This window comes from Pongo pygmaeus, chromosome 14 (assembly GCF_028885625.2).
Source record: "Pongo pygmaeus isolate AG05252 chromosome 14, NHGRI_mPonPyg2-v2.0_pri, whole genome shotgun sequence".
In the NCBI taxonomy this organism is placed as follows: domain Eukaryota; kingdom Metazoa; phylum Chordata; class Mammalia; order Primates; family Hominidae; genus Pongo; species Pongo pygmaeus.
This window is the reverse complement of record NC_072387.2, coordinates 82,344,960-82,358,747: the sequence shown is the minus strand read 5'-3', so window position 1 is coordinate 82,358,747 and position 13,788 is coordinate 82,344,960. Positions and strand designations below refer to the sequence as shown.

Sequence of the window (13,788 nt, the reverse complement as noted above, 5' to 3'; positions counted from 1 at the left end):
CACCACTGCACTCCAGCCTGGGTGATAGAGCGAGACTCCAACTCAAAGAAAAAAAAAAAAAAATCTATATATATATATATAGAGAGAGAGAGAGAGACAGAGAGAGAGAGAGAGATTGAGAGAGAGTAGCCTTTCTGTCTCAGGATCTTAGCATAAAAGCGAATCTGGCTCATTAACAACTTCAACCTCCCTAAAGTGTGGGAATCTTCCTTAACATTCCTGATATATGATTATCCAAGTATGACTTACTGAAATCAGCAAAAGTGCCATCTTCTTTATATATATAGTGCATTTGGAGTACTTGGGTCACTAGCTGATACTTCTTTTTAGAAATTTCTATACTGAGGATGATGAAAGTAAACTCCTTCCTTTGGTGCTTGAGGTATCACAGAATTCTTTTTCAGGGCCCTTTGAGAAGAAGACAAACAATTCATAGTTTGAATGCCTTACACATTTTAGATTTTTCTTGTTTGTTCAATGAAAGAATGTATGAATCAATAAAGTGAATACAAGCCATTTAGTTGGTTCTGAAAAGCTGAGTATATCCTGTTAACCTGGTAAGAACTATTTTAAGAGTCATGGAATTCTTTAGGAGTAGAGTCATCTCCCACATGGTCTTAGGATTCCTGGTTTTTCACCCAGGTGGCCTAGCTTCAACTACGAGTATGGGAATGCTAAGCTTCTGCAAAAAAACCCATAAATAATCATAATAATAAAATAAATAGCAAAGTTTCAGAACCATGAACTTGTCTTGAGCAAAAACAATGCAACTATGCTAAGTCCCATAGCCCCCCTACCCACAAAGGTGATAGAACAAAATTTTTGCTGGGAGGGTGGCTTGCACCTCCAATCGCAGCTACTCACTCTGGAGGCTGAAGTGGGAGGATTGCTCAAGGCCAGTAGTTTGATACTAGACTGGGCAACAAAGTGAGACCGTATCTAAAAAAAATTAAAAGAAAAATTTCCCCTGTGTTTCTTGCTATTGAAGTGAGCTTGGGAGCCAGGGATAGGAAGCAATCGATGAGAAGCAGCGTCGTGTACTGGAAAGAGCGTAGCAACTTGGTTCAAATCCACTTCTATTTATCGTGTGTGTGATCTTGGGCCATTTAGTTACCCTTACTGAGTCTCGTTTTTTTTCATTTTAAAAATGAAGATAATGCTTACTTGGCAGAGTTACTATGAAGATTAAATAAAGAGTAGAAAGCATGTAACACAGCAACTGGCTGATAGAATGAGCTTGATAATGGTGGCTATTACACTTGCATTTGGGCAACATTTCATAAAACATTTATCAAGAAAAAATAAGAATGTTATGATTAATTTTTGTTTTTATTATTTTTAAGTAAGAGCCAGGTGTGGTGACTCACACCTGTAATCTCAGCTACTGGGGAGGCTGAGGTGGGAAAATCACTTGAGCCCAGCCTGAGCAACATACTGAGACCCCTGTCTCTAAAAAAGTTTAAAAGAAACTAGCCAGGTGTAGTGGTATGCACCTGTAGTTCCAGCTATTTGGGAGGCTAAGGTGGGAGGATCCCTTTTGCCCAAGAGTTTGAGGCTGCATTGAACTACGATCATGCCACTGCACTCCAGCCTGGGTGACAGTACAAGACCCTGTTTCTAGATAGACAGATAAATAAACAGATAGATAAATAGAAAATCCATGACCAGGAGATGAGGTAAGGGTTAAAAAGTAAGACAATTCACAATGGCCAAGAGGTGGAAGGAACCCTAGTCTTCATCCAGGACATTTTTGGCTTGTTAAAACTGGGGGTGGGACCAGGTGAGGTGGCTCACGCCTGTCATCCCAGCACTTTGAGAGGCTGAGGAGGGAGGACTGCTTGAGCCCAGGAGTTCAAGACCAGCTTGGGCAACATAGAGAGACCCTGTCTCTAAAAGAAAAAAAAAAACCAAAAACCAAAAAACTAGGGTTGCGGTGGGGGTGTCACTGGTAGCTAGTGCTGAAGGCCAGGGATGCTGGTACATATTATGACATGCATAGGATTTACCCTATGTCCACCCTTAAGAAAGAATTATCCAGCCCAAAATGTCAATAGTGGGCAGGGTGTGGTGGCTCATGCCTGTAATCCCAGCACTTTGGGAGGCTGAGGTAGGTGGATCACCTGAGGTCAGGAGTTCGAGACCAGCCTGGCCAACATGGTGAAACCCTGTCTCTACTAAAAATACAAAAATCAGCCGGGCGTGGTGGCGGGTGCCTGTAATCCCAGCTACTCAGGAGGCTGAGACAGGAGAACTGTCTGAACCTGGAAGGCGGAGGTTGCAGTGAGCAGAGATTACGCCACTGCACTCCAGCCTGGGCAACAGAGCAAGACTCCATCTCAAAAAAATAAACAAAAAAATGTCAATAGTGGTTGAAAAACCTGGACATACATATATATGTGTGTGTGTATATATATATTTATTTCCTTTTTTCCTCTCTCTTGCCTCCTTCCTTTCTTTTAAAGTATACAACTTCAATGAGAAATGGAGCATATTTTATGACAAAAGAAAATCCTATTGATTTTTTTTCTGACTAGAAATCTGATCCATATTGCATCTGGTCCAACAATGTTATGACTGATGTAGCAACAGACTTTCCACCAAATTTTCACTTTACCAATGGAATAGCAGACTTCCTGCCAGATTTTATTGGTTAATGGTAATATAAAATATAAGAAAAAAACAGAACTTCAAAAAAGAGTCAACAATCTGTATCCATCTACATGGTATGTGACCACCATTACTGGGCTTTTGAAGTACCTTGTAGTAGACAAATGATTCTTAATTTTTAAAAATGCAAAGTGTCTTGGTATTTGTGTATGACATTTAAACTCAGAATTTATGTAGTATAGAAAAATACTCACCAAAATATTTATAAGCCACACACTTAAAATGCATTGAACATTTATGAAAGCTCCAAAATTTAAACCATAGCATATATATTTTTTATAAAATAGAAAAAAACCAAATATAAAGTATATTGTTTGCTCTTTACACATTTTGATTACACTGAATTTGTTAATTTAGTATTAGTTCAAATAAACATTGTTATTTAAAAAATACTGAGTACATGATTAAGATGAATTGTTTTCCATCAGAAAAAGAACTTTAGGAGTACATAATGGTCTACAGGTGCTTCCCATCCAAAACACTAGGTCTTCATCTTTTGTTTCTTAGACCACTCAGGTGCTTCTTTTTTAGTCTGTTTAAAAAAAGAAAAAGAAAATCCGATAAAATGCTTACAAGGAGGACAAGAGAGGCAATTCAGAGAACTATATACATTGAAGTTTTTTTATGTAAACTATACTAAAAAATTGCTTTTCTTAATTCAGAAAGGATACTTAAGGGCAAAGACTTTGTCTTTTGCCATAAATAATCTCCCACCTAGTAGGTATGTGGTAGAAAAAACATACATTTGTGTTTTCTTGCTCAAAGCCTATACTGAAGATTTTCTGGGGATGTAATTATTTTACGAATTGATTTTATTTTCAAAGAGAATTATAAAAAATCAAGGACATGACTTCTTTTTAGTTGTCTCATCTATATAGGTAATAGATATTCATTCACTCAATAGATATTTATTAAATAATTACTGTATCCAAATTATTGTGTTTTGGATCTTACGAATTTCTAAGTATTTACCAGAGTACTTCTTGGGTTTATTAATCATTTCAGCCTAAAAGGAGACAGGCTGTACAGAATAGAAAGAAAAAGGCAGGGGAGGTGAATTACAGAATAAAACGTTCAGAACTTCACTGATTCCAGTCAAAGTATCCTATTTTGGCTGGGCGCGGTGGCTCATGCCTGTAATCCCAGGACTTTGGGAGGTTGAGGTGGGAGGATTGCTTGAGCCCAGGAGTTCGAGACTAGCCTGGGCAACATAGTGAGACCCCATCTCCACGAAAAGAAAAAACAAGTTAGCCAGGCATGGTGGCATGCACCTGTAGTCTCAGTTAACACGGTAGGTGGAGGTAAGAAGATCACTTGACGATGGGTGTGGTGGCTCATGCCTGTAATACCAGTACTTTGGGAGGCCAAGGATGGTGGATCACTTGAGGTCAGGAGTTTGAGACCAGCCTGGCCAACATGGTGAAACCCTGTCTCTACTAAAAATACAAAAAATTAGCCAGGCATGGTAGTGCACACCTGTAATCCCAGCTACTCGGGAGGCTGAGACAGAAGAATTGAACCTGGGAGGTGGAGGTTGCAGTGAGCTGAGATTGTGCTATTGCACTCCAGTCTGGGTGACAGAGCAAGACATCATGTAAAAAAAAATCACTTGGGCCCAGGAGGTCAAGGCTGAAGTGAGCTGTGATCATGCCACTACACTCAAGCCTGGGCAACAGAGCAAGAATGTCTTAAAAAACAATTGAGAGGAAGGTACAGAGATATCCCATATACTCTCTGGCTCCAAACATGCACAGACTCCTCCATTATTAATATCCTTTAGCACAATGGTACATTTGTTACCACTGATGAACCTACACTGACATATTATCACCCAAGGTCCATAGTTTACATTTGGGTTCACTCTTGGTACTATGCATTTTATGGGTTTGGACAAATGTCTATAGACAGGCATCCACCATTATAGTATCATAATAATATATAGTATCACATAATATTTTCACTGCCCTAGAAATCCTCATAGATTTTTGCATCTACATTCATGAGAGATATTAGTCTGTAGTTTTGTTTTCCTCTAATATCTTTGATTTTGGAATTAGGGCAATGCTGGCCTTGCAAAATGAGCTGGGAAGTATTCTCTCTGCTTCCATCTAATGAAAGAGATTGTAGAGAATAGGTACAATTTTAGCTGGGTGCTGTGGCTCACACTGGGAGGCCAAGGCAGGCAGATCACTTGAGTTCAGGAGTTCAAGACCAGTCTGTGCAACATGGCAAAACTCTGTCTCTACAAACAATACACAAATTAGCTGGGCATGGTGGCATATGCCTGTAGTCCCAGCTACTAGGGAGGAAAAAGGGGGAGGGGAGGAGAGAGGAGGGGAGGGGAGGGGAGGGGAGGAGAGGGAGGAGAGGGGAGGGGAGGAGAGGGGAGGGGAGGGGAGGGAAGGGGAGGGAAGGGGAGGGAAGGGAAGGGAAGGGAAAGGATTCAACAGTGAACCCATCTGGACCTAGTGCTTTCTGTTTTGAAAAGTTACGGAATAAATTCCTTCAATTGTTGTTTTTTCACTTCTGAAAAGAATAATTTTGCAGGATACAGAATTTTAGGTTGGTGGTTTTGTTCTTTCATAACCTTAAATATTTCACTCCACTCTTTCCTTGCTTGCATTGTTTCTGAGAAGTCAGATGTAATCCTTATCTTTGCTTCTCTATAGGTAAGGTGTTATTTTCCTTGGGCTTCTTTCAGGATTTTTTTTTTTTTTTTGAGATAGGCTCTTGCTCTGTCACCCAGGCTGGAGTGGTATGATCATGGCTAACTATAGCCTCAACCTCCCGGGCTCAAGTGATAGTCCCGCCTCAGCCTTCCGAGTACCTGGGAATATGGGTGCATGCCATCACTTTCAGCTAATTTTTATATTTTTTATAGAGATGGGGTTTCGCCATGTTGCCCAGGCTAGGATTTTGTCTTTATCTCAATTTTCTGTAGTTTGAAAATGATATGCAAATGATATGCCTAAGTATAGTCTTTCGTTTTTTGTTTTTTTCTTTTTGCATTTATCTTTCTCTGGGTCTGTGGTTTGGTGTCTGACATTAGTTTGCGGGAAATTCTGTCACTGTTTCAAGTATTTCTTCTCTTCCTTTCTTTCTTTCTTCCTTCTTCTAATATTCTCATTAAATATATGCTATAGCTTTTGTAGTCATCCTTTAGTCTTTGGATATTTGGTGTTAGACCTTAGTTTAGGGGAAATTCTGTCATTATTGTTTCAAATATTTCTTCTCTTCCTTTCTTCCTTCTCTTTCTAATATTCTCATTAAATATATGCTATAGCTTTTGTAGTCATCCTTTAGTCCTTGGATATTCTCTTTTTTAGAGGTTTCTGTTACAATACCCTTATTATTATTATTATTATTATTGGTGGAGACAGGGTCTTGCTCTGTTGCCCAGACTAGAGTGTAGTGGCATGATCATGGCTCACTGCAGCCTTGACCTTCCAGACTCAAGCGATCCTCCCACTTCAGCTCTTTGAGTTGCTGGGACCACAGGTGTGCACCACAGTGCCTGGCTAAGTGTTTTTTTTTTTTTTGGTGTGTGTGTGTTTGTGTGTGTGTGTGTGTGTGTAGACAGGGTCTCTTATGTTGCCAAGGTTGGTCTGGAACTCGAACTCTTGGGTTCAAGTGATCCTCTCACCCTCCCAAAGTGCTGAGATTACAGGCATGAGCCACTGTGCCTGGCTTGAAATATTCTCAAGGTAAGAGATTCTTTCCTCAGCTACGTCCACTGTACTAATCAGGTTATCAAATGCATTTGTCATTTATTTTTTTTTTCTGAGACAGAGTCTCACTCTGTTGTCCAGGCTGCAGTGCAGTGGCACAATCTCGGCTCACTGCAACCTCGGCCTCCCAGGTTCAAGCAATTCTTCTGCCTCAGCCTCCCAAGTAGCTGGGATTACAGGTGCCTGCCACCACATCCGGCTAATTTTTGTATTTTTAGTAGAGATGGGGTTTCACCATGTTGGTCAGGCTGGTCTCGACCTCCTGATCTCAGGTGATCTGCCCGCCTCGGCCTCCCAAAGTATTGGGATTACAGGTGTGAGCCACCGCACCCGGCCAGCATTTGTCATTTCTGTTACAGCAGTTTTGATCTCTAGTATTTCTCCTTTTTGGGGGGTTCTTTCTTAGGATTTTCATCTTTCTGCTCACAGTGCCCATCTGTTCTTGCATGTTGTCTACTTTATCTATTGCAGCCCTTGGCATACTAATCATAGTTGTTTTAGGTTCTCTGTCTGTTAATTCCAACATTTATGGCACAATTGACTCTGGTTCTGATGCTTGCACTGTCTCTTCAAACTGTGTTTTCTGGCTTTTAGTCTACCTGGTTAAGTTTTTCCTGATAACTGGACATACTGTACTGGGAAAAAGAAACTGCTGTAAATGGGACTTTGGTAATGTGGTGGTAAGGTGTGGGGGTAGGGAAGTCATCCTATGGTCCTATGATTAGGTCTCAGTCTTTCAGTGAGAGTATGCCTCTGGAATATGAACTTCACACACGTTTCTCAGTTTTTTTTCCCTTCTTAGGTGGGCCATGATGGCTAGGTGGGCTGGATTGGGTATTGGGTTTTTCCTGGGTCAGTTAGGCTTTGATAAAGCCCCAGCAGGGTAGCTTCTAGTTAAATAGTTTCTCCTGAGGGGAGACCTTGTTGAGAACTGAGTTCTCTAACATATTTCAAAATGTTCTCTTTTCCCTCACACTGCTGGAAACGGAAGCGGATTTTCTCCCAATATTTACTGTAAGAACTAGGTCAAGCTTCTAAAGTTAAAATTCACAAAAGTGTGGGGGTTCTTCTATGACTAGAGTTTTTAACTTTCAGACTTGTCCATACCTAACTTCTAGCAGTTACATTCAGGTTTTCCTACCCCAACACTGGTTCCCATCCATGGGAGTTTTTGCTCTGATACATCATCATTCTCTGTATTGGCCTATCTGTCCAATTTTGGGGGCAGCAATTTGCTTTGTGACCTCACTTCTCTTATGTATTTAAGAAAAGTTGGCTGGGTGCGGTGGCTCACGCCTGTAATCCCAGCACTTTGGGAGGCCAAGGTGGGGGGGATCACCTGAGGTCAGGAGTTCAAGACCAGCCTGGCCAACATGGTGAAACCCCGTCTCTACTAAAAATACAAAAATTAGCCGGGCGTGGGGGCAGGCACCTGTAATCCCATCTACTTGGGAGGCTGAGGCAGGAGAATCGCTTGAACCTGGGAGGTGGAGGCTGCAGTGAGCTGAGATCACGCCATTGCACTCCAGCCTGGGTAACAAGAGTGAAAAACTGTCTCAAAAAAATAAAAAAAGAAAAGTTAATGATTTTCCAGCTCAGCTTTTTACTTGTTGTTAAGATAAGGAAAAGTCAGAGTAAAACTAGGGAATTGCATGATTCTTATACAATCAGATAGATTTGGATGACTGGGAAAGGTGAGCCAGCTAAAAGTCTAGGGTGCTCACTATTCTTGGTCATAGAAGAACAGGTATGCCATTGTTCTTTATTTTATTTATTTATTTATTTTCAGATGAAGTCTCACTCTGTTGCCCAGGCTGGAGTGCAGTCACGCAATCTCGGCCCACTGCAACCTCCGCCTCCCGGGTTCAAGCAATTCTCCTGCCTCAGCCTCCCGAGTAGCTGGGACTACAGGCATGCACCACCACCCCTGGCAATTTTTGTATTTTTAGTAGAGATGGGGTTTCACCATGTTGGCCAGGCTGGTCTGGAACTCCTGACTTCAGGCGATTCGCCTGCCTCGGCCTCCCAAAGTGCTAGGATTACAGGTGTGAGCCACCGCACCTGGCCACCATTGTTCTTTAAATTGCAGGTCCCAACCCATGGGTAATGAACTCTAGTAGGTAAAAGACCAGAATTGAGAAAAAAAAAAAATAGCATAGAAAATATTAGAGTATTGGCCATAGTAGGGGTAAGTTCTGTTTTGAGAAACTGTGTGATCATCACTAGGTCATAATGTAAATTGTTTTCTCAACTGTGACTCCTGGCGAAAAAGGTGAAAGCAACTGCTATAAACTAAGCTACAGATCCTCAGGATTATACCAAAGGATGCAGAATTGGTTTGTACATTTGCATTTCCTCAATCAGCTGATACTAAAATTTTTACTACTACTATGTGTTTACAGGGAGAAGGTAAATAAAAACTTTGGCATTAAAAAGGAATCTTAATACTCAGAAAGGGCGGTATAAGAATTTCAATGGCAGACAGTTCTTTCTGACTCTCCTTTTATCTGTGTCTGTTACACTGCAGACCATTACTCCCACCCCTAATATGTTTTCTCCTTAGATGTGTTAATGAGACAGATTTGCCACAGTCAAGTATACCTTGTGTCTTGGGGGTTAACTGCCTTGCTACTTCATAGGGTGACTTTTCAGATGTTTTATCACAACCATTTTAATTTCAAAGTCTGTTCCCATAGGACTAAGATATGTTCCTTATTCCCAGGTTATTTTGGGTGAACTTCACCATCATTGTCATGTTCTAACCACATTTCACTTAGAAGACTGGCCCCTTCAGGATCTGGCCCATACTTACATATCTAATCCTATTTCTTGACACTCTCCAACATGAACTCAATTATTTGTACTTGGGATTAGTTTAATAGCATTTATTTGACTAACTACTCTGTGCCAGTCCTTGTGTTAGGTTCTGGGGATATAAAAATGAATCAAACCCTGTTACAGAGGCTGCTGGGATCACGCCTCGGCCTTTTGGCTGAGATCAAGTGCAGAGGTTGCTGGCTGTCTAGCCTATATCTATTTTCCCCTTCTTAATAACAGAACTCTGATTTTATCAGTAAAGCAATAGATTCACCCTGTATAAAACATTTATCAGCCTTTCTTGCTGCTAGGTGTGGCCACACGCCTAAGTTCTGGCCAATGGGATATAAGTTGAAGATGTTGGGTAGGACTTAGGGAAAAACTCCTTTGGAAAGGGAGACTATTTTCCTCCCTTCTTCTCGCTTCCTGCTTAAAATGCAGACATGATGGCTGAGGCCAGAGCAACCATACTGCGATTCTAAGAACAGACGCCACACTCTAAGGATGGCTGAAGAGAAAGGAAGAGGGAACCTAGGTTCCTGATGACTTCATAGGGCCACATACTTGTCCTGAAATAGTTATCTCCAGGCCTGTATGTGAGAGACCGAACAATTTGCTAAAGCTGCTGAACTAGCAGTGGGACACAATTCCTAAAGATGCTGACTCTTATACTCTTAGTTTATACCATTTATCTTATCTCATGTTGTATCTTCAGCATGCAGGAAAGTGTCTCGTCAGCAGTAGGTGTTCGATGGCATGCCTCCTTTGATTTTTGTGGTTTGAGCACTGTATAGTACAGTGGTTAAAGCACAGGTTCTAGCCATTTATTAATTTTGCAAAGTGGGCAAATCGAGGACTTCTCAGTTACCTCATATATTTTCTCCATAGCATTTGTCATGTTTTCACATCTTATTCAATTTATTTGTTTGTTTGTCAGTTTATAGTCTATCTCTATCCATGAATGTAAGATCCACAGAGGCAGGAATTATTTATATCTCTACTGCTTGGAATAGTACTTGGCACAAAGTAAGTGATCAAGAAACATTTTTCAATGAATGAATGAATGTTTGGGTCTGCTGTGACAGAAGCCTTTCAGTTCTATTTAAGTCTGGACATAAAGTTTCATGTGAGTCTATTCAAGCCTTTCTACTATGCAAGACAAAAGAAAATTCTACTACAGTAATGCAATAATATGTTTCTAACTAATCAGGCAACATCACCCTTTACAAGCATCAGGGGTAGTACTTGTGATTCTAAGCAACAGCCCGATTTTTGAGTGGAAATGGTAAATAACCAGTAAGGCATGGAAACAGCATATTTTGCTGTATGAACTCAAATTTACTTATATCATTCAAAGATATTTTCAATCCTTCGATTGGTGAACTTTTTCCTTCGGTTATATTATTCTCTGAAATTCAGGTTCTCTGTTAATTACATTAGCATAGAGTATGTCAGAGTGATTTCTCATCTACATTAGTATGTAAATCTCATCACTACCAAAATTTGAACAGATTCCAAGTAGATAATACTACTTCTGAAAAGTTTATTTCTGATTTTCATAAAATGTATATTCTTCATTTCCAGATATTTTAGTCAGTAATGTGCTAGCCATTAGTGATAGCCCTAAGTTCCAGACACTGGAAGTTTCTAAGCTTTTATCAGCTCCTGAGATAGATCATGGATAAGTAAACTATGGTCCATGGTCTGTTCTTGTATGGGCTGCATGCTAAGAATGGTTTTGACATTTTTTTTTTTTTTTGAGATGGACTTTGGCTCTTGTTGCCCAGGCTGGAGTGCAACTGTGCAATCTTGTCTCACTGCAACCTCTGCCTCTTGGGTTCAAGCGATTCTCCTGCCTCAGCCTCCCAAGTAGCTGGGATTACAGGCATGCGCCACCACGCCTGGCTAATTTTGTATTTTTAGTAGAGATGGGGTTTCTCCATGTTGGTCAGGCTGGTCTTGAACTCTCGACCTCAGGTGATCTGCCTGCCTTGGCCTCCCAAAGTGCTGGGATTACAGGCGTGAGCCACTGCACCTGACCTAGTTTTGACATTTTTTAAAAAAGGTAAAAAACAAACAAACAAAGAATATACAACAGAGTTTGCTGGCTCTTGGTAATTGATTGTTAAAATGGGCACAGCAAAATAATTCAGATGTATAATTAACTGATTTTTGGAGAATTGCTTGAACCCGGGAGGTGGGGGTTGCAGTCAGCCAAGATTGCGCCACTGCACTCCAGCCTGGGTGACAGAGTGAGACTCCATCTCAAAAAAAAAAAAAAAAAAAAAAAAATTAACTGCTTTTTATTTTGATAATTCCATTCTTTTAGCTGTTTGATCAGCAGTGTTTCTTTTTTCTATTTTATTAAAGTTACTTCCCTTTATATCCATAAGATGGTGCTTTATATGACAAAATTTGACATTCTGCTTCAGGTATTAATGAGATTAATCATTTAACTGAGTAGGGTCCTTATTTTAAACATAAGGCTTATAGGCTTCATAATATGAAGTGCTTTACAGATATATATAAACTATGCATATATATTTTACATACACATTTTTTATATATATATATATGTATACAAATTAATAAAAACCTTAAATTGTTAGTGGAGTATTAACAGGCCCTAAAGTATACTATATTCCAGATTTAGGAAAGAGAGCACAAAGCCATTGCAGAAACAAATGACAAGACTAACTGGAAACTTACTGGAAGTAATTTACTATGTTACAAGGTGATTTTGGAAACAAATAACTGATAAGATAGATACTTCTGTATCATCCAGAATTAGCCAGCTAAAACGTTAATATATAACACGGGGATTATAACCCATTGAGAGGGTTAGTTAAAATTAGAAAGAATGATGACTGATAAATGCAGACATAGTAAGCCTGGTGGATTACTCCTGTAATCTAAAAAAAGAGCTAGAAATTAAGAATCTATTAGTGTTTAACTAGTACCACTTCTCTAAGGAAAAAAGTCTATGTCTGGTAGATATCATTACTTTGTTTTCCAAAAAAGATATAAACTGGAAATCAAATAAATAAATATTGAGAAGTCCTCATAGGCAGGGCCCAACTTAAGTGAGTTTAAGACAGTTGATCTGGCTTTACTACTAACAAAATGTGAAGCTGTCTGAGATCAGTTAGTTTCATTCCATGCTCACCAAAAAATTCCTGATTTCTAGTTTAGCTCACCAGCTAAATTAAATAACATCAGGAAGAGGTTACAATTAGTGTTCCTGACACTAGAAATTAAAAAATGAATATTTAAAAATGTATATGTAAACAGCTAGATATTTTGAGGTCCAGTCATACTTTGGTGAGATGAGTCTACATTCAACATAAAAAAGTGAGATCGGGCCAGGTGTGGTGGCTTATGCCTGTAATCCCAGCACTTTGGGAGGCCGAGGTGGGCAGATCACTTGAGGTTAAGAGTTTGAGACCAGCATGGCCAATATGGTGAAACCCCGTTTTTACTAAAAATACAAAAATTATCTGGGCATGGTGGCGCGTCCCTGTAATCCCAGCTACTCAGGAGGCTGAGGTGGGAGAATCGCTTGAACCCAGGAGGCGGAGGTTGCAGTGAGCCGAGTTTGCACCATTGCACTCCAGCCTGGGCGACAGAGCAAGACTCCATCTCAAAAAAAAAAAAAAAAAAAGTGAGACCAGAACTTCTAAACACAAATATGACACAGAAGTGTTACAGGTATGTGGAGCTTTTGTTCTCCTCAGTCCCCAGTGCCTGGGGTGGCTGCAGTCCCTTCAATCTATCAGAAAGTTCAGTTATCCTGTTGTGCCATATAAATATTATAATTTTCCATGTGTGTTATAAAAAATGTTGGAAGGCACAGTGTTAGGACATGACTCTGTGATGACGCTACCCTAGTGTGGCATCCTTGTCACTTGTCTAAACACAACCAATTGTACTCATTATATTACTATATTATAAATAACTGCTACATTCCATTTTTGATAAAATTATAAACTTTCCCTCATGAACAAATGAGAAAAATTATTTTTGTAACCTATCTACTTACAATTTTTAAATTAAATTAAAATTTTAAATTTTTTATTTTATATTATATTTCATCATTTTATATATATTATTTTGAGACAGGGTCTTGTTCTGCCACCCAGGGTTGAGGGCAGTGGCGTGAACATGGCTCACTGCAGCCCCAACCTCCTGGGCTCATGTGATCCTCCCACCTCAGACTCCCAAGTAGCTTAGCATCATAGGCACATACCACTATGCCCGGCTGACTTAAAAAAAAAATTTTTTTTTTTTTTTTTTGGTAAAGGCAGGGTCTCACAAGTTTTTGCCCAGGCTTTAAAAAGTTTTTAAAAAGAAGACTGTGGTAAAATACATATAACATAAGATTTATCCTATTAACTATTTTTATTTTTATTTTTTTTTGAGATGGAGTTTCACTCTTGTTGCCCAGGCTGGAGCGCAATGGCGTGATCTCGGCTCATCACAACCTCCCCCTCCCAGGTTCAAGCGATTCTCCTGCCTCAGCCTCCCGAGTAACTGGGATTACAGGCATGTACTACCACGCTTGGCTAATTTTTGTATT

General features: G+C 39.9%; 2 protein-coding genes across 6 annotated transcripts in view; both read right to left on the bottom strand.

Moving 5' to 3' along the window:
• The window catches only part of KLF5 (KLF transcription factor 5), a 62,257-nt gene extending 59,787 nt beyond the window's left edge, over positions 1–2,470 (bottom strand). Inside the window, exon 1 of the mRNA XM_063650930.1 lies at positions 250–2,470. The gene's annotated coding sequence lies outside the window, so the exon portion shown is untranslated. The remainder of the gene's footprint in view (positions 1–249) is intronic.
• Positions 2,471–2,602: 132 nt separating this feature from the next.
• The window catches only part of PIBF1 (progesterone immunomodulatory binding factor 1), a 233,896-nt gene continuing 222,710 nt past the window's right edge, over positions 2,603–13,788 (bottom strand). For 4 of the 5 annotated variants that reach the window (XM_054446984.2, XM_054446978.2, XM_054446979.2 and 1 more), the window contains one exon: positions 2,603–3,199. In XM_054446984.2, coding sequence (XP_054302959.1) covers positions 3,149–3,199 — 51 coding nt within the window. In that variant the 3' untranslated portion in view covers positions 2,603–3,148. The remainder of the gene's footprint in view (positions 3,200–13,788) is intronic. The other variant, XM_063650927.1, reaches the window with a different exon arrangement.